We start from the raw sequence: 21,464 nt of genomic DNA, 5'->3' as shown, positions 1-21,464 counted from the left end.
TTGTTCTAGGGCTTCCTGCACCTCTTTCCAAATTACATTTGGTTTTAACTTACAGTTTATTGATATCTTTTTTTAAGTTATATTATATTTTAATTTTATACTAGTGCTTAGAGGTGTAAATAAAATGCTTGCTTGCATTTGTCTAATCGATTGTTTTTTTTTTTTTAATCTGAATTTATCTCCTAGTTGTTTGGAATGAAAACTTAGCCACTCTGGTCTAATAAAATTAGTGACCCGTGTCGGGTAAAAAAAACAAAACAAAACCAGGAGAACGTTACTTTACCTGTTCCTAAAGGGCTACTTCAGCAGAGCTGGCACAAAGGGAACTGAACCTTTAAGGTAGTTATGATTTTAAACTCGATGTACATATTTTCTGTGAGCACACAGAAATTACTCGTATCTGTCAAGACATGTAACTGTTCTTTCTGTAAAGGACACAGAGTTTGAATAAAATGAAGCGCTATATAATATTAACGATATTTGTGCTGCTTAGCTTCTATATCTGGAATCCGTTCTACCTGGATTAGATTTGGATTCGATAAAAATGAAGACAAAGACAGCGTCTAGATGTAAATGTCCAATTAGAAGGCATCAAATAAAAATATCAAATCTTTAGAAAAAGGGTTTTCGTAAGTGATCTCCTTTTGCACTTTGCGTTTTCCAGTCACTGGAGCAGCAGCGCAAAAGATGCTTTAAATTTGAATGCAGTGTTACATAAGCACCAACGCTGCATCTATCTGAATATAAAGCATGTGTACTGAGGAAAGAAACAGGAACTTTCAGATATTTGACAGCTGTGTGTGTGTGTGTGTGTGTGGGGGGGGGGGGGGGGGGGGGGGGGGGGGGTTTTGACCAGGGGAGGACCAGGTACATCTCTGATCAAACCAAGAGAAAAAAAGGAAGGAAAGCAGGAGTCATGAACAGAGAGAAAGAGACTGCGTGTGTAATGGCTGATGGAGGATGTGGGGGAGCCTGTTGCTAGGTGATGAGAGGAGCACAGCGATGCTATTTCTGTCACAGAGTTTCCAGGGTTCAAACTTGTGGCTATTCCTGGAACGAGTGTCATATTCCCATCTGAACTAGTCTTCTCAGCTGGCATGTGCACTCTTTTTCTCTCTCTCTGTCTCACACACACACACAGGAGCAAGGTACAACAGTGTAGCTGGTGTTCATCAGGGATATGGAGTAAAAGGTCAATGGTTGCTAGGATTACGGACTTAAATGATTACAGAAAATTAATGGGGCGTACCCTACTTGTAACTGTTTGTGTATACGTGTGAGTGTGAAGGCAAAAAAAAAAAAACCCACAAAACCCTGAGATAAAGATTTTCCTGTGCAAGGACTGTCTTTTAAATGTGAATGCCATCATTTTGCAAAAATCTTACATTAAATCTGACACTACAGCCTCTCACATTTAATCCTCCTAGATACAACCCACACTCTCTCACACATGTGGAAATGGCAATAAATCTTCCAACCTACTTCTTCTCCTCTTTCAGACTATGTCACTGCTTAACTGATCTGATAAAGACCATTTTCACTGTTCGCCAAGACTTTAAATTACTGCATCCTGATTGTTTCAGGATAACAAATTGGCATGAGCTGTAATAAGCATCAGAAAATGCTGAGTGCAAAGCCAAATTTTACTTATTTATCACAAAACGAGTGGAGACATGTTTGGTTTCATTTGCACTGGAGCGCATGTTGGATAACAAGTAATAAAAGGTCACCCAAAATCATTTTTGCATAAATGCCTTAAACTGCATCCAGGTCTACAGTAATGTTTTGCAGGCTTGCTGATGTGGTTTACAACTAAAGCTGCGTTTCCACCGTACGAGTTTCGGTAATTGTACGTTGTGAAATAATTTTTGTTTGGAAGTTGAGATCGGTGGTCTTAGAGCGCATGTGATGTGCTCAGTGGCAGCCGATTTACTGCCATTGTGATGAAAGACAGTCGGCAACAAAGGCATCAGCGTCAGAAATTTGAAGGGGCGAAAAAAAACGAGGGTGTGACCTCTGCTACAACACTCGTCTAAAAACCACCAACTGGAGGACGGCATAAAGCCTAGGTCACAACCGGACATACGATTTTTTTGGCCGTGCGATTTTTTGCGTTTCCCAAATCGCTGAGTTTTTTTTCGTTTGTGGAGAAAGACGGACGTTGGCCGCAAGTTTGTCTTGCAACCTGAAAAAAAACGTAAGCGCCCATAGAGTTTGTTTGACATGACAAAGAACCTCTGCGGCCGGTCTGCGGCCAGTCTACGGCTCGAAAATCAGCACGTCACACGCGCGCCCTCCGTGCGTTTCTTGCGTTTTTTGCACGTAGACGGGCCGTAGGAGCACGTACGGCCGGTTGTGACCGAGGCTTAAGATGATGCAAAACTCACAGGAGTTCCATAAATGCAAAAAGAAATATAAATACAAATTAAAATCACATTAAAAGGAGAACTGAAGGCAAATTTTATCATCAAACTTCTATTTCTCTCATTTTATTAAATATCGGAATGCATTTTTGATCACTATTTTGTCACTGCTATAAGAAGTTATGAGTGTTTGAAATATGCTCTGTAATATATCAGTCCGTATGTCAAAGCAATGGCCGTAAACGAGATTCGTTGAGACCTGTGCGAGACATCATAGGACGGAAGTAAAACGCACAGTGGAAATCAAAGCGACCGGCATCTGCCAACGTTGTCAAAAGACGAGCGCGCCCTCTTTCGAACGCTGATGTAATCAAGCCGGAAGTTTTGCTTGTTTTGATAGCAATCAGGAAAGTTTGAAAAAAGTAGGCAGTAATCGTCATTTAAACTCCGTTTTGTGCAATATTTCGTTTGGAGAACAGTTTTCAAAAGACCGTTCAATGAGAGAGAAATGGGAGCGCTTGGTCTACACAGGCTGTGCACTGAAACCGTCCAAAGCTCGCACAGCCTGCTGGCGCTTCTGCAGGTAACGTCACAAATCTGGCTCCAGACTCCCTTGGGATTTTTCCAGACGTGTTTTGTTATTTTATTTTTTTCTGCTGTAGACAGATGGCCTTGTGCAAAATTACCCTTCTGGATGAGTGTGTAAACGGACATACTTTCATATTGAAAAAAAAAAAACGAAATTGGTCCAGAATATGCCCTTTAACGTTAAGAGACTTTTGGGAAACCCACCACTGATCTATAACCCTGACCTACTGGGCACTACAGGAAATAAACTACAATGCCATAAAAGCATTAGTAAGAAAAATAGCCAATTAAGTGGTTTAGTGCTTTGTTTTTTCAAAATGTTGGGGGAAAGAAAGGACAGGTGAAAGATAAAAGTCATAGTTCTGGATGCTGAAAACACTATTAGATCGTCTCTCCATCATTCAGGCTTGACACACGAATACACAAAGACAAGCAAGTGACATTAGGTGCCCTGCTAACACACCGAATTGTCGAAACAGGAAGCAGTGATGTTGTAACAATTAAGTATGTGGACACACATCAGCTACACGGACACTGATGGAGGGGAAGCAACAGCAAAGATACTGACAGGGAAAAAGCAACAGCAAAGATACTGACAGGGCTGTGAAAAGGAAAAAAGTGCACAGTCTGCGAAGTGCAAGTCACATGCCAAAGGGTCAGGAGGTCGTCTTACCTTGACATCAGCCTTCTTATTCAGCAAACTCTTAGCTGCTGCAATAGGACATAGGAAAGAGAGACAGAGGTTCAGCGGACTTCAGTCAGTAATTTCAGCTCCCGTCTGAGAGAAATATAATAACTTAGCACAAAGTCAGAGATAACATGCTCAGTTTCCCCATTTACAATTAATCTTGAGCAAAAATGAAACCATTTTGGATTCCATAAACATATTAATGTTAAAGTTTAAGCACAAATGCTTCAGACCTCTGGGAAACTCAGCTTCTGATCAATTCAACCACATTCTGAATCTGATCAGGTATCAATATCCATACACAGACTTCTGTTAGAGAGAAAAAGTCACACAGGCCCCTGCTGTCTCCTGCTACAGGGGTTTCCTTAAAAACACACTACATACGGTTATGCATTGAAAAGACCTTTGCTTAAAGGTGCTCAGAGTAGGAAAGCTCGAAATAACACACTTCTTTACATCATTCCATAAATCAGAAGACAGACTGATCATGAGGAGGATGTCTTCTTGAGAAACACTGTACCCTTTGCACCTTTAAACAATACATTACATACAAGCTCGTTTTCACACTTGTGGGTTTTTTTGTTTTCCTGGACTCTGAATTGTTTGAGCCCCGAGTTCAGTACGACCAAAGTGTAAAATCCCAAGAGCCGATCCCTGGTCCTGTTGAAAACAAAAAACTGGGGTTCACTTCATCTGAACTGTGACAAACTCTGTACCAGGTGTGTAGGTGTGCCACATGCTGAGTAACGTGATTGGTTTGACTTTTATCATCCTGCTGCCGATTTACTTTTGTGATACCAGGGAACGAATCGTCATGGCTATAGATACAAAACCTCACATGCTTTTTTAGGACTGGAGCAGTATTAGTTAAGGCTCATTTATGCTCCCTTTACGTGTTCGATTCAAACGATGTAACCGTCACTGCCCACATACTTCCATGTGTCCTTTACACTGGCATGGATGTTAAGCAATACATCCACTAGAGGGCAGCTCAGAGTCAAAAGTATCGAACAACAACAAACATAGTAACCGTGTAGGAGGTTGTAATAATGTACCTGTTAAAGGACCCATGGCATGGTGGTTTGTTGATACTTTAAACGGGCTCGTAGAGGTTTCCGGATGTTATATCCGCAGCTTTTCTCGAAATGAACCCTCGGCACGTAGATATAGCCTCCTGGGAGAAAGCCCCATTTCAGCGCTTTTCCCAGTGCATCGTTTTGCTAATGAGAAGCAGGAGGCGGGGAAGGGTAGAGGGTGGGGGCGGGTCTTATCATTAATATTCATGACATGTAAACGTGTTACCTCTGATTGGCTAACAGCACTGTGACGCTACCTCCAGTGGGTCAGAACAAGCGGATGTGGGTGTCTTACTATGGCGAGAGAGAAGGAACAAACCGCGAAGGGAAAAATAACGCGCGCTGACGTCATTAAGGTGCGACGCGAGGAAATAAAATAAATTCAACAAATGTTTGGGTTTTTACTGAACAAACAAACAAATAAAATGAACGAGTGATTTAAAAAAAAGAATGTGGGTGTCTTTGTAAAAACTATTTTGATTGGCTATTATAACAGAGCATGCTGCATGCTTTTTGGTTTTGTAGCGCAGAGTACCTGGCTAACTGCAGGAAGCGGTTAGCTGCACAGCTAAATGTAGCCATTGCAAGGCTAACGTGGCACCGATTTTAAAACACAGCAAAACGACTTAACAGTTATACACTTACTTGTTCGGTGTTTGTGGCTGATGCGGCAGGGATGCTTGGTACGGACCCAGGCTTCAGTGACAGTTGATGTACAAAACCTGCCCTGTACTGTCATTCCTCAGGAAAATGTTTCCGACAAACATACACCGTCTTAGGTAGACTCGACGGCGTACTATTGAAGTAAATAAAATTAAGCCACTGCGTCTTCAGGGGCTCTCCCGTCGGCAGTAAAAACAGACTCTTTTCTGTGTTGTCACATCCATGTACAACGCAATTTCCATGTTTCGCTTGCTTAGGTGATGCCATGTTGTTGTGTCCTCCCTCTATGGTCTCCTCACTACAACTGGGCGGGGCAATCCATACAGTGGGTGGGAATCCAGAGGGGGGGGCGTGGGGATCATCTCCCTTGCTGACGTAGTAAAGGGAAGAGCTTATCAACGCGCTGTTTTGACGCGCCATTCTCAAATGTTGGGCATAGTTTGGTTTACACATTATGAAATTTCTAGCCACTGGGGTGACTTAAGAAGGTCAGAGGAACTCATTTTAACGTTAAAAAACCTCAGAAAGTGAAAATTTCATGCCATGGGACCTTTAAGAAAGAGGCAAAAGCTGAAAAAACAGGCAGTACTGTAGACGGCAGTAGCTCAAAAACCTCCACCATTTGTCGGGTATCTTGAATTATTGGCTACACTGCCCCCATCGTTTCCACTGGTACTGCTCCGTTCTGTCTGTGTAAGCTTTCAGAAAACGTGCAAATACGGATGAAATGAACAGAGTATGGACAGAAGACTCCATCCGTATTGGTGTTTAACACTGAGCGTAAATGAGCCTTTAGTTCATTTTTGTGGTGCAAGGGAGAACATCACCAAAAAATTTTTTTTTTTTAATTTAAAAAAAAAAAAAAAAAAAAGAGAATATCCTCCCCTGGCAACTATATCTATGCTATAAGCATGGTTTTCCCCAAAGCGTTTTATCGTATCGGGCCCGATACTCTTGCTCTGCCTATACGCTTAGCTGCTTTAGTTAAAATCCATATACGCTTAGATTTATACCGATACGTTAAATTTCCTACCCACTAGTAACTAGATACATAGGAGAGCAAATAACAGATCCATTTACATCTCATCTCATTATCTCTAGCGGTTTTATCCTGTTCTACAGGGTCGCAGGCAAGCTGGAGCCTATCCCAGCTGACTACAGGTGAAAGGCGGGGTACACCCTGGACAAGTCGCCAGGTCATCACAGGGCTGACACATAGACACACAACCATTCACACTCACATTCACACCTACGGTCAATTTAGAGTCACCAGTTAACCTAACCTGCATGTCTTTGGACTGTGGGGGAAACCCGAGCACCCGGAGGAAACCCACGCGGACACGGGGAGAACATGCAAACTCCGCACAGAAAGGCCCTCGCCGGCCACGGGGCTCGAACCCGGACCTTCTTGCTGTGAGGTGATAGCGCTAACCACTACACCACCGAGCCGCCCACCTGAGAGCATCTATTTTCAAAAAATTTTCCGGGGGGGCATGCCCCCGGACCCCCCTTATTTTGCTTCGTGCCTTTGGCGCTCGCTTAATTTTTTTCTGGAGAAAACACTGTATAAGTGCCTAATACACCCTCATGAAATTATTGAAGTACAAGTTTGGTAATCAAGGGCCCTAACTCTGAAAAAATTCGACTGATTGAATTAAACTGCAATATGCGTATTACCGACATATAATAAAGCCTTTTGCTAAGTTTCGTGAAATTCCTGCAAAAATTGTGAGAGGAGCTGGTTTCAGAAGAAGAGCACACTTTCATGGAATTGTCAAAGTACAAGTTTGGTAATCAAGGGCCCTAACTCGGTAAAATGCAACTAAATTGAACGAAATTGCAATATTCGTATTACCGACATATAACAAAGAATCCTGTCAGGTTTTGTGAAATTCCTGTAAAATTGTGAGAGGAGTTGAGTTCAGAAGGTGAGCACCCTTCCCAGGACAGACGGATGGACATCGCCACGACATAATCCCCCTTCAGGCCTTTCAGCCAGTGGGGGATAATTCAAAAAAAAATTTTCTTCTTTTTTTTTTTAAATGCACATCTTCTGCTAAAAATCTTATACAAGATCAGCACCTTGTTTGCAGATATTCTGCACGACGGCATGCCATGCATCCAACATTCTCCGCTTGTGCTGTTAGTACCACAGGAAAATGTTTTAACAGATGAACCAAGATGAATTTTGCGCCTAGCATTTTGCAAAACAAAAACCAAGTGTGAAAACGTCTTAAGAATGACGATTATACAGATGATATGTAACTTTCAGAATGCATTGCTGGATATTAAAACTCACACATCACTGACACAAGAGAGCCATTTTAGCCTCCAACACTCAAATTGAGAAAATAAAGGTTAGTCATACGCTTTTATCCAGAAAAATGCCACTAACCTGCATCAATTACAAATACTATTTTTTTCCCCCTTGCTTCCGACTTGAGGAAAGGGTTTCTTGTGGCAGTGTTACGATATATTTACTGTTGAAGAGGTACGTGCTTGTACTAAGCCTGTGTTTATCTCACACATCACTGACTCAATCAGGCCATAGATCATAGATGATTGTCTTTAACACAGTGGATTTAAGGTGAATGCAATCACAAAGATTACGCTATATTAAATTGCTCTGCGCTGAATCAGTGAACCACAGAGCTTGACAGTCAGCCAAAGAGGAGAAGAAGGAAGTGGTGATGACCACAAATCAGCATAGCTCATGATATGACCAAGACTGCATTGCTCATAATTCAATGACCCACTACTAGAACTAACCACATCCATTTAAACTACACTGCACACCTCAGATAAGTTATAATGATGGCTTGTCACTTAATGCAGTTAACTCTAGGCTTTTCTTTCCGCACAGGCCGGGTCAGGGTCATGACCTATGAAACAAAGAACTGGGCTGAATTTGCTGAAGCCAAAGAAATAAGAGTGAGAAATCGTTCAGTGATCCCTGTGGACAGAACTTAACTTGCTCTACGGAGAAAGACAGGGAGAGGGTTGAGATCCTTACCTTGGCATAAACACAGAGCGCAAGAACAAAAAAAAAAAGAGAAGGAAGAAAAAGGAGGACAGCAAAAGGTCAAAAAAATCTGCAGTACTGAGCTTTACTCTGTAAAGGAAGACTAAAGTCAACCGAATCTCATGTCTACTGCATCTGAAGCGTCTGTGTGAGTACCACAAATGATAATGAGGGGGGGAAGGAAACCCAAACAAATCCTACTTACTTCAAACTCACTTCTAACGGAAGTCTGCGTTTTTCATAAATACTCATCGACTTCCTCAAAGTTTGCGCTGCAAAAAACTGAATTCGAGGAGAAAGTTACTTAATACTAGTGAAGTTATCTTGCTGCATGGACAGATATTTTTACTTGATAAGACATCTTAGAATAAAGTAGGTTGCAATCTAGAACTAGGTTTAATAATCTCAGATTTGGTGTCTTGTATAGGAAAACTGAATTGAATCATCTCAGAATTGGTGTCTAATAGGAAATGCTAGATCGTTTCAACTATTTTCACTTGCTAAGATATCATTTTTTGCAGCGTGTGAAACACTTTCATGAACTACTCAAATGTATTTGGAAATTAAACTCCAAATTGGTATATTTTGTCCTTTTATGGATGGGATGACTTTTTGGTCATGTCTGTGTTTATATTGTATTGGAAAGTTGGACAAAACTATATAAATCACAGTTTTGGTAAGGTCTTGTGCCGAAGACTTTAGCACAGCACTGTGTGCGCATTTTCATTCTATCCACATTCACTGGATATGAGCAATCGCGCACTCTTCTTGACTACTCTACTACTAGGCTATCAGCTCATATACCATGAGTAGAGAAAAACAAAACGGCGGTGCGTGTTGCCAAACCAACCGAGGACGAAATAAAAACTCTACTCGAAAACAACCCCCCCCCCAAAAAAAAAGGCAACAAAATATGGAATAAAAGTATTTGATGGTAAGAATGTATCTCTTTTTTTTTCAAGAATAATTATAGCATTTTTCACAAATTGCTATTGTCATTTCGCCCGTTTGTTTACATTTTAAGCGGAAATGATTGTCAGAAGTTTTATTTTTTGAATTTGCTAACAATAAAAATAAAAATGCTCCGTTTCCCAAAATCCAGTGAATGTGGATGTAGTAAAACAGTTATTTCACTCAATCTCGTCACACACACACTAATGGTTAGAGAAGCAACTCTGGGACCAAAAGGTTGACGGTTTGATTCCCTGGACCAGCAGGAATGGCTGAAGTGCCCTTGAGCAAGGCACCTAACCCCCAACTGCTCCCCAGGCTGCTCTGGGTATGTTGTACGTCACTCTTGATAACAGCATCTGCTAAATGCCATGAATTTCAGTTATTCTATTTTTATTTATTGCATTGCCTGTTTGCACCGTGGGTCAGAGAGGACTGAAATTTCATCTGTGCTGTATGTCGAGCATGTATAGCATATTTGACAATAAAGTTGACTTGACTGTAATGTCTTTTGGTATTCTTACAGTTGCTACTGTACATAACTCGCTATTTTCCCCATTTATCTCCCCAATCTGATCACTTACCAATTCCCACCCACTACCCAGCTCTCACCCCATCATACACAAACTAAGGCCATCACATGCTTCCTTCAAGACATGTGATGCCAGCCAACCATATCTTTTCAAACTGCTGGTCAGGCATACTGTAAAACATACTCTAAAGAAACCTCTATCTGCCCTCTTCCACATATATGAACTCATACATGCCCACGATTGGCTAGTAATAGACAGGGGAAAGAGTATGCCCCTCCCACCACCCTTAGCTTCCTGCCACAGATGGTGGTCAAGGTCAGAAATTTGAGCATGCGATTTCCTGATGATTCTCTTCAACATTTATTAAAAGAATTCATAAAAAGACCTCAGACTTCCATTATAAGTGTTTAAGTGGATTTCTGTTCTTTTCTCAATACTGGTGAACAATGAAATTTCTGTACTGTATGCTACAAATGCAGTAGAAAGAGAACAGGTTGAAAAACCTTTTATGCCTTTTCAAGTCATTCGATGAGATGGACATCTTCTGTCAAAACGTGATCCTGGTTTAGTTGACATGAAGATGCTCATTGCTCAGAGTTTCTTCCCAATAGCGAGATATATATATATATATATATATATATATATATATATATATATATATATATATATATAAAAAGGAGAGCCACAAAGAGATATGAAAATTATCTATTGCGTTTCAAAGATTTTTCTGCCATGTGAATGGCAAAAACAACAAATTACATACGTATTTAAAGACATTCAGGTTCTTGTTTTGGAGCTGTTCGCACCACAGACGAGTGAGGGAGGGAGAGTGGTTAACCGATAGAGACGGTGCGGCATGAATATTTGATTGCAGACGTGTGGAGACAGCATCAAATATGAAGCGCAGCCTTTACACTGAGCCACAGCCACCACTCCAGCTGAGAGCACCAGCTCTCCACTCCCGTCTCGAAAAGAGGGCTCTCCAACGTGCTCAAATGAACACGGCATTACCGCTTTAAACCACAGGTTTGGATATTTGACTGCAGTTGGCTGCATCAAATATGAAAACACGGCCTTTGCACAAAGCGACAGCCACAGCTAGCTCACATGAGAAGCTGCACTTTAAATCACACTAAACAGTGCAGACTTACGGAAATAATTCTCAGGCATTTTATATTCAAAGCCATACACATGAAAAATATCAGAAGCGGTGGGTTTCATCCACCAACACCACAGTGTTAAGCTTTTCAAAAAGCACAGTTATGTTTCTCTAACCAACCAACCAACCAAAAAAAAAAAAAAGAAAAACAGTAGTCACATTTTAACTTTACCCCAAAGTTTCAACAATGCAAATGTTGCAATAGACAACACGTCCCCACATCCCAACATATTAGTGATCATGCGTTAGTCCAGTCGCTCATGCAACATTCAGTACAGCAGCAGGCAGCCCGTTCCATTCCCACTTTCAGGGTGATCTTCACAGTCTCATACAAATACAGAAGGACAGGAAAAGAGAATAATGACATGATGGCATGAAGACACGAGAGAAGAGTAACCCAAAACAAGATAAACATGGATGGCACAGATCGACTAAAAAAAAAAAAACTAATAAGAGATGTACAGGAAACTCAGTGTCTCGGTGAAGAGGGGAAAAAAAAAAATGAAATGATGACAGTTATAACCGAGAGCCAAGATGACCAATGAGATAACAGCAAAGGTGGAGGAGATATGGAAAGAGGAAAAATTTTTTGACTAGCAGAAGGAGACAACTGTAGGTGTGAAATGAGAGACAGAAAGAAGAGGAAGGTAAAGATGAGCCACTGTGGGTGGCGCATGCTTTTAGCATCATGCAAAGTGGAAAACAATACAAGTGGACAAAAAGTATAGATAGAGAGGGAGAGGAAGGGATCTGTGAAATCATGAAGAGAAGGGACAAGCAAAAAGGAGGACGTGAAAGGAATAAACCTCCGTTTTTAACTTGATCTCATCTGAGGACATGATTAGCACGGCTAAGTGCTGAGGAACAGAACGCCTGCTTTCTCAACACTCGTTTCGAATGAAAGCCTAAGGGCGGTCAAAAATAAAAATGTATTCTTGTGAACACTTTAATGACTTCTTCAGTCAAAGGTATGTAAATTAAGCTTGAAACACACACACACACACACACACACAAACACACACAATAATATATATATATATATATATATATATATATATATATATATATATATATACACACACACACACACATACGTGTGTGTATATAAAATCACAGTGCTTCTGTTTTGTTCATTCTGATTGGTCAGAACGTCTTGATTATTTTTCTGTAACAGCAACTCTGACAGTAGTTCCAGCTGCAATTCAAAAAATAGCCTCAGTGAGGATGTAGCTCATACCGGCCACTGTTGTGTGAGAGTTTGAAATTTCAGACGCCCATAAAATCGTAAATATGACAGGTGGCGCCACTATCTTGACCGATGTTTTGCACACCCTCCTGGGGAACATTGTATGCGAGTTTGATCGAAATCCAATCAATCCTGTAGGAGGAGTTGCGATTTTTTGTAAATTGTGGATGGACGACGACGACAGACAGATGACGCATGATCGCACAAGCTAATCAGCCGACCTGGCCTGCTGCCAGATGACTTAAAAACTAACTCTGGCAAATAATTATTCATTTCTATAGTAAGAACTCATATCAGTCAAATCTAAACTCTAATCAATGAAAAGGTGAAATTTTTTGTCAGGGATTTACATTAACCCATTCAATGCCCTTGGACGAGTCACGTACGTCATGAAATCTTTTACCGCTGTGCCTTATGATGTACGCTACTCATCATAAACACCTCCTTTTATGTACCTTACATGGCACATTACTTTTACTTCACAGTGGCACATTACCGCGAGTTGGCCAAGTGGTTAGCGTGTCCGCCTCTCGATCGGGAGATTGCGAGTTCTATTCATGGTCGGGTCATACCAAAGACCATCATAAAAATGGTACCCAGTTACTTGGAATACATGGACCCTTGATGTACATTGTGTTTTCAAGTACTAGTAATTCATGTTTATGGACAGGTTCTCATTGACCAGACCCATTGTCTTGGATGTTTTTGATTACTAAAGTTATTTTTACTCTACAACTGTGATTTTTCTATACAAATATTTAAAATATAAACGTTCTTAACAAGTTAGAGAAAGATTATCAAAATATCCCAATTTTGACCTATTTTTGTCCTATATGCCCAGCCCATTACAATTAATTATGGGTGGCAGCCAAGGGGTTAAGGAGATTATTTGTCAGTTATGGAAGGAGTCTCCAGTGTCAGAGTTTTGAAACAGTAAGTTTTCCACCACAGTACAAGTCACAAGTCTTTAGAACTGTGAGCTTTCCAGTTTCTTGGTGACCTGACAAGCTGTATTTTTTTCTTATTAACTTTAAAAAAGAGGAAGGAAACAAAAAGAGAAACTGGTAAGGGAATGGATGTTTTCGCTGCTATAACGCAAGTGTTAATATGAACTTGCTTGTTTTGTGGACATTGTACAATAAGGTGAAACTATATACTGATAAAAAGGATGATGATGTCATTCATTACTAAATAAACCTGTCAAATATTCCTTGGCAAATTGCCGTGTATAAGGCATGGATCACATTGAATAAACGACGTGGCAGCAGCAGAGCATAATCCAACACTCAGACCATAATTATTCTTACTCAAACATCTCGCCCCAATAAGAATCTTATCACTTTGATTCATCAAAACATCTGAAAAGTTCCTAGAATACACTAAACTGACACTGATGAGCACTGCATTACGTTCAGAAAGTTGAATCAAGTTTCATATAGTTTCAGACGCTCTGACGTTACTTGCGTTACGCTAGCAGTGTCAACTGTTCTGCTGGTGACCGGAGCAAACAGTGGAAAAATCTGCTGCTTCTGCTGGTACTACAGGTTGGTCAGTGCGACCCCTGCCTAACACTTTGGTTCACCGTCACTGATTATTTTCCTATAGTAGCATGGCCTGTTGTGTTTAATTCCTGTTAGAGATGGGACTACTTTTCCAGAGGGAAGGAACCAGGATTATGGATTTTGAACATTCTGAGACTTGGACCAGTCAAAAGTTTGGACACACCTACTCATTCATGGGGGTTTAGTATTTTGTCTATTTTCTACATTGTAGAACGATACTGAAGAAATCAAAACTACGAAATAACACATGAAACATATATAGAATCATGTGGTAAACAAAAAACACTTTTCATATTTTAGATTCTTCAAAGTAGCCAGCGTTTACCTTGACGCTTTGCACACTATTGGCGTTATCTTAACCAGCTTCATGAGGTAGTCACCTGGAATACTTTTCAATTAACAGGTTGTCTTCTTCTTTTGGCTGCTCCCGATTAGGGGTCGCCACAGCGGATCTTTCGTCTCCATTGCTCCCTGTCTTGCGCATCCTTCTCTACCACACCTGCCACTTTCATGTCCTCTCTCACCACATCCATGTATCTCCTCTTTGGCCTTCCTCGTTTTCCTGGCAGCTCCATCCTCAACATTCTCCTTCCCACATGCTCTGCATCTCTTTTCAGGATGTGCCCGTACCATCTCAGTCTCATCTCTCTTAGCTCTCCAACCCATACATCACAGCTGGTCTCACTACTCTCATACATCTTACCTTTCACTTTTGCTGGGACTTTATCACAAATGACTCCCGAAATCCTACTTTTCAATTAACAGGTGCCTCGTCAAAAGTTAATGAGTGCAATTTCTTACCTTCTTAATGCATTTGGGCTCAAAAAATAAATAGTAAATAATAAAAATACAGTAAATAGCCCTGTTCCACAACTGTAGTCATTCATATTATGTCAAGAACTGCTCAACGAAGTAAAGAGAAACGACAGCCATCATTAAAAGACACTTCATGTCTTAAAGTAATTAATAAAATAAAGAAAAACCATTGAATTAGAAAGGGTGTCTAAACTTTTGACTGGTACTGGATGTCTTCATGAATTAGCCTTTTACTGTATACATGTCTATTAACAGTATTCACTAACTTCCTGTAGCCTTTCATTATAAGTACGTTTTGCTGTTTTGTAAACAGGTTTTCTGTTGCTTTCTCATTACATCATGTCAAAACAGATAGAGATTAGGTTTAAAAAAAACTGGAGTATTTCTTTAATAAGGGAGAGAGAAGAGTGGGAGGAGGAAGAAGGACAAACAAGGACAGGGGAGATAGTGTGGAAAAGAGGACAGAAGGAGGAGAGAAGGCCCCCTCAGGGACTCTGCTACCTTGTTCCACCAGCCCTGCTGTGGTGCCTGCTGCTGCAGCAACAGCAGCAGCGGCGGCAGTGACCGAGGCCGGAGCCGTGGTCTGCCTGCTACCCACTGACACACACCGTCCACACACACACAAAATGAGAGGAGAGAGAGAGAGAGAGAGAGAGAGAGAGAGAGAGAGAGAGGAAAGAGAGAAGGGAATAGAAAAGGAGAAAGAGCACAAGGAGGAGAGAATTGTTTATTAGTCTAACAGCAAAAGATATATATTTTTTTCTTTAAGAAAGCATGTGAAAATGATCCCCGCTCAAAACTATCACATCAGATGTTCATTTTAATCTTCCGCCAAGACACTGCTTCAGACAGAAAAACTGTCATGGACACAATTCTTTAAACGCTATGGATGTGCACAGAGACAGGTTTCTGACAATGCAACAGATGACACGAGCACATAAGGACATGAAGGAACTCGGAGACGAAACAGTCCCTGAAACCATGGTTCATGACTATAAGACATGTCAAACAAGTCAACTGAAGAGCATGATGCACTGTAAAACAACAAATAAAACCAGAATTGTGATCTAATCCAAGCAGAATCCAAGTGGCTTACCAGAGAAGTTTCGGGACACCAGCATTGTAGTAAGGATAGCGCCCTACAAGGAGAGAGAGAGAGAGGAGAGAAGAAGAGTACAGAAAGAGGACACTGAATAGTTATGTAGGTGTTAACTGGCCACTTTTAACTGGGACTAATAGTCTGAATGTGGCCCGGCTATAGCAGGAACACGTTCTGCCTGAGCCTAAAACAAAAAGCTTTCGGTGTAAAACCTGAATTCTGAATCCAGTCAGAGCTAGAGGAATGTTTGAGGAAGAATATCTAAACCGAACTCAATCGGCCTACTCAATGACCTACTAACCAGCATAAAAACTTCAGGTGCCATTGGGTTCAGAGAAGGACTGTTATAGTATAAGTCAATGAATAAACTGTGCTCTAAAAGTGATTCTACATGCAAGCAGAACAATTTTGAACAGGTAGATTCATTGGCTGCATCCAAATACTCAGTATGTACCGGTACCAATGACCGTTAAGTACCAACTACACATCTGTAACTAGTATATTCTACAAGTATGTGAGCGAGTAGTAAGGACACAATTTAGACGCACTCCACCACCCTCTTACTGTTCGCTGACCCAGATATTCACAGGTGACGTATACCCAGAAATTGGTCTCTCATTTGGGACATTATGGTCAAAAAATAAATTTTCTAATTTTCCTTTTTTTTTGCATTTACCTAACACTCAAATGTTTCTTTTGTCATATTTAATAAGAATAAAGATAGTATCTTGCTTTATCTGGCCTCCACTGTGGAAATTTTTTTTTATTACAATTCAAATGCTTTTGTAAAATAAATTTACATATAAAATAACTACATCATGAAGAATTAAAGCCCCTCCTTCACAGATGAGTGAAAATATTGAATAAATTTCCTCTCTTTGATTGCTTGGGTTAAAAATGCCAAGTTATGATGACTGAATTGATTATTCACTTAAATATGAATAATATGATACATTTTGGGTATTTGATATGGTGAAATAGGACACAATGGAAAAATCAAGAACACACTGGAAAGATGAGAATAACGGCGCTGGTAAAAGAACAGCGACTGTACCGGCTGAAGGTCGCGCGGGTCTCTGCTGCGGCGCGCGAGCAACGGGACATCACTACCGCACCGGACAGAGCGCGAGGTGGGGGCGGGGCAAAATGACTGGCCGTAGATTCTATCAAAAGTTGGATCTAAATTGACCATGGTTGCAAAATATTGGCCAAAAATACACAAACACTATGAAATATGAAAGTAAGATGAAAAAGAAACATTCTATTGCCTTATACTGCAAGACTAAAACAAAATAAAACTGTCAAAACTCACCTTTTCAGTGATAACGTCCGAACGGATCACTCGCGTAACAGAAAGACCGCAAATGGAAGCACGATCAACTTCTAACTGTTGGAGTGGAAAATTCCATTCTACACATGTAAATTGTTAATGCGTGTCCTTCCCCGCACACAAATAACACACTACGGTAAAAAATAGACCACAACTCATTTTATAGCTCAGAAATTCATACAAGACCAGCTACCATCGTAACATATTCTGTAAGAAACATATTCTATACTTAACTTTCTTCTTTCGTTTTAAAAAACAAAACAGCAGATTTATAACGAAATGTTTATATGGCGTAGTGATTTTAAGTTACTACTTTTGGTGAGGTAGTGACCTCGACCCTGAGGCTTTCCGTTTAGATAAAAAAAAAAACACACGATCGTATTGGTTTTGGGTATGCGGAAAATGGAGTTACAAATGTGATCAAATATTTTGCATGATGTTTTATTACGGTTATGATTATTCTGTGAGCGCACCAATCCTTAGGTGTATAAAGTTACAACTTAAAACACAATTAGTGATAACTGTAGACTTTTCAGTGGACTACAACCTTTTTAAGGGAATGCGATGTAGTCAACCATTTATCATGTCCCAGATCAAGCTGCCATTTTTCCACAAATTTGCAGAATTTTTGCCAAATTCTGAATAGAATTTGGCAAAAGACTTAGTTTTATCTGTATTATTTCTTTCATCATTTTATTTCAAATTAAAACCAACATCACCATTCAAAACCGTATAGTTTATTGACTGCGAGTATATTTAGTGGGGTACCGCCACAGTACCCAGTTTCTGAGACAGACCCATACATATACACACACACACACTATATATATATATATAAATAAATGTTTAAACAATTCCCGATACATTTGGAAACCACTGCAACAACCATCTTCTTTCTGTTTTTCCTGGTGGAATTCTTCTTCTTCGGTTATTTGGAGGCTCGAGGTGAATTATGGGATAGCGTAGTGTGGTACATTTGCATACTATGGATGTAGTATATCATCTAGGTACCGTTCGACTACTGTTAAATACCTACTGAATATTCGGACACCCTACATACTGTTTATTGAGTACTAATTTTATGGCAATATGCCCATCTGGATGCAGTTCAGGTCTTCTTACACATCACTTGGCCCAGATATACTGTACCTTTTGTCCATGAACCGTTTCATAAAATAGCAGACAACTTAAACTTGAGCCATATAAAAATCAACATAATCAATCAACGCAGAAAAAAAGCGCCATCTACCTTCTTCCACATACATCAGCTCACAGACATCCACGAGTGGTTAGTGTTGTTGTGATTAGCGGTTATTTGGATGCTCTAGCTGAATTATGGGATATCCTAGTGTAGCGTAGTGTGGTACGTTTGTATACTGTGGATGTAGTAGATCACTTGGGTGCCATTCGACAACTATTAAATGCCTGCTGAGTATTCAGATACCCTGCATACTGATTTTTGCATAGTAATTGACTTGAGTATTCGGATGCAGCCACTGCTTATCTGTAGCTGAATCTCAAATTGTGCTGGGCATAAAAACCTTTGTGTTATACCATATGTAACGAGCATGTATAGTGTATAGGAAGCCATTTTGGATTCAATCGAAATGTAAAACGCAACCAAGGATTTTTTTTTTAATGTCACAATTCTATCTAAATACCAGTAAGAACAAAATACCCCAATTTGTTTAATTTCTTTTAAAATGTCATCGAGTGTGTATCCCACCTTGAGTTTCCTCCTGGCGTTGAACTTCTTCAAGCACTCCACTGTCTCTTGTCTGTGCATCATGGAGGCCACTGTAGAGCGTTGCTAAGGAGACAAGCAAAGAGAACTAAGTGATGATGTTTACATGACTGTGCATAATGTGCTTACCTCCTGTAGATAAACGTATTTAGTGTACACCGTGTGTCTACTTACGCAGACCCATGGGTGTTTAAGAGCCTCCTGTGCTGTGATTCTCTTGGCTGGATTGATGGTCAACATCTGGTTGATGAGGTTTTTGGCTTCAGGAGTCACTGTGTCCCACTCTGGAGATGGAAACTAGGCAAAACAGAGAACAAGGAAATTCAAAACACCCTTAAACACACCCTTACTAATGGATCACAATAGTCCATTTAAAACTGCTACAGGTATTTTACTAAATTTTGATTTATTAAAAAAAAAAAAAACCTAATAAAGCAGATGTCATAAGAAACAAAAGATGGGTTGAATTTGAGTGGCAGATCATCAGATCACCCATCTCTCATTGTTAACATTTTTACCAATCTATTATTCTAAGATAAATGGTGGCCTGGGTCACTGAATGATCCATTGCTAACTAGGATAGAATGTAATAGGTGATGATACATGGTGCAACTTTTTGAGCAATTGCGCTTTGACACGCTCCCATTGAGATTGGGCAACACCATTTCTATGTGAACAATTTTGATCGTTTTGGGCAACTATTTAAGATCATTCAATCAGAGTGCCAGCAGTGAATCACGTGACCACCTGAGAGCTTCTGAAATTTTCAACAAAGACGGTGGTGTCTCCGGCAGTGGAGCGAAGAAAAAGAGAGACAACTTGTATCTTTTTGTGTCGGTAAAAATTATGTATAAACCCAAAGTGGTGAATTTACCTCATCAAATGTTTAGAAAACCAACAGACATCTATTTTTATGTGCTCAGGTTGTAATTAAGACATCGATTTGTTTCAGCTAAGTGTAAATTGCCATTAGCTAACCATCACACCATAGACTGAATGAGATTTACCGTAGCTAACTAGCGGTGGTTTTTACCAACACAGTTAGCTGAAAGTTATTGCTAGCTATGTAGGGATAACGTTAGCTCTCTTGCATCAAGTTAAAAGTAATGGGTAGCTCGTGATTTTGTTTTTTTTTTTGCGAGTTGCAAGAGAGATTGTCTAACTTCTCGTCTGATCTAATTCACATACAGAGCACGAATACTTGTGGAACCCAAGGGCAAAACAGTATAAACTTCGGGATCTTAAAAAAAAAAAAAAAATAGAGGCTTTCAAGAGCTTGGTCACTCCCTTTTCCTCCTCAGCAGCCATCTCCAGCAGCAGATCTCACATTACTCCAGTCTTGGCTTCTCTTCATTGGTTGCCAGTAAATTTTAGAATTCATTTTAAGATTTTAGTCATTACTTTTGGGGCCTTACATGGTCAAGCGTCACAGTATATTGCTGACCTGCTGAAACCCCATTCTTCTTCTCGTGCTCTGAGGTCGACAGGTCAGATGTTGTTCGTTGCCCCACGTACTCGGTCCAAAACTCGTGGGGATCGGGCGTTTCAGGCAGTAGCACCAAGACCGTGGAACTCTCTCCCGCTTTCCTTACGCTGTACTGACTCCATTGACTCTTTTAAAAAGCAGCTGAAGACATTTTTATACAGAAAAGTGTTTAATTAATTAAATTGGTGTTTCACGGTGTATTGTGGTTTTATTTTATTGTGTTTTATCTGTGAATCACCGTGTTTTGTGTTTTATCTGTGAAGCACTTTGTGATTTTTATCTGTGAAAAGTGCTATATAAATAAAATTTACTTACTTAGTCCTGGTCTATCTTTTTTGCTGAGATGAGAATTAAATGATGTTTTTGACACTGTTTTTGTGATGTCTGTGTCAGTTATTAGTTCTAGCATATGTGATCGAGGCTAGCAGCATTTTTTAAAGAGATTTAAAATCTATTTATTATTAACAGAATAAATGTGGCCATGTTGCCTAAAATAATGGCAAATTATCTTTAGACCAGAGTATCTATTCAGTTTTGTTCCAGAACTGATATTTACTTGAGTGAAATAAAGGCTGAAGCCAAGACAAAAAAAAGACAGCTGCAAATGTTTGCGTCCATCTTTGTGGTGTCTGTCTCCCTGGCAATAGATTTGCTCTTATCTGATCGGTTGTTGCCAGTTGTCCTAATTAGTTGCCCCGTGTCTCACCTGGTTGCCTGTTGCCAGCAACACTGCCTGGCAATGCTGCCCAAAAAGTTGCCCCGTGCATCATCGTCTTGAGAGAGATGAAAGAGAGGAAAAGATGGAGAGAGGATGGAGAGGCAACAGAGTGTGACTTACATCATAAGCCCCAGCTTTAATCTGCTGGTAGAGTTTGTGCTGGTCCTCATCCCAGAATGGAGGATAACCAACCAGCAGAATGTAGAGGATCACACCTGATACATACACACAGACTTAACAATCGTGTGGCTGTGCAGGTCCTTCAAATGTATCTCTGTGTGTGTGTGTGTGTGTGTGTGTGTGTGTGTGTGTGTGTGTGTTTACCACAGGCCCAGATGTCCACAGGTTTTCCATATGCCTCCTTCCTCAGCACCTCAGGGGAAAGATACCCTGGTGTCCCTGCAAATCCTGCACATTAAA

General features: G+C 40.3%; 1 protein-coding gene across 38 annotated transcripts in view; it reads right to left on the bottom strand.

The window, feature by feature from the left end:
- Window positions 1-21,464, bottom strand: part of camk2b1 (calcium/calmodulin-dependent protein kinase (CaM kinase) II beta 1) — a 147,265-nt gene that overhangs the window by 42,180 nt on the left and 83,621 nt on the right. For 27 of the 38 annotated variants that reach the window (XM_060907316.1, XM_060907335.1, XM_060907323.1 and 24 more), the window contains 7 exons: window positions 21,369-21,452; window positions 21,165-21,259; window positions 19,015-19,137; window positions 18,823-18,906; window positions 15,764-15,806; window positions 15,169-15,264; window positions 3,625-3,662 (listed from right to left, as the gene is read on the bottom strand). In XM_060907316.1, the coding sequence (XP_060763299.1) occupies window positions 3,625-3,662; window positions 15,169-15,264; window positions 15,764-15,806; window positions 18,823-18,906; window positions 19,015-19,137; window positions 21,165-21,259; window positions 21,369-21,452 (563 nt within the window). The remainder of the gene's footprint in view (window positions 1-3,624; window positions 3,663-15,168; window positions 15,265-15,763; window positions 15,807-18,822; window positions 18,907-19,014; window positions 19,138-21,164; window positions 21,260-21,368; window positions 21,453-21,464) is intronic. The other 11 variants (XM_060907325.1, XM_060907355.1, XM_060907328.1 and 8 more) reach the window with 1 other exon arrangement.

The sequence above is a fragment of the Neoarius graeffei genome, chromosome 24, assembly GCF_027579695.1.
Source record: "Neoarius graeffei isolate fNeoGra1 chromosome 24, fNeoGra1.pri, whole genome shotgun sequence".
NCBI lineage: Eukaryota > Metazoa > Chordata > Actinopteri > Siluriformes > Ariidae > Neoarius > Neoarius graeffei.
The sequence above is the reverse complement of the archived record's forward strand: the minus strand, read 5'-3'. Positions and strand labels throughout refer to the sequence as shown.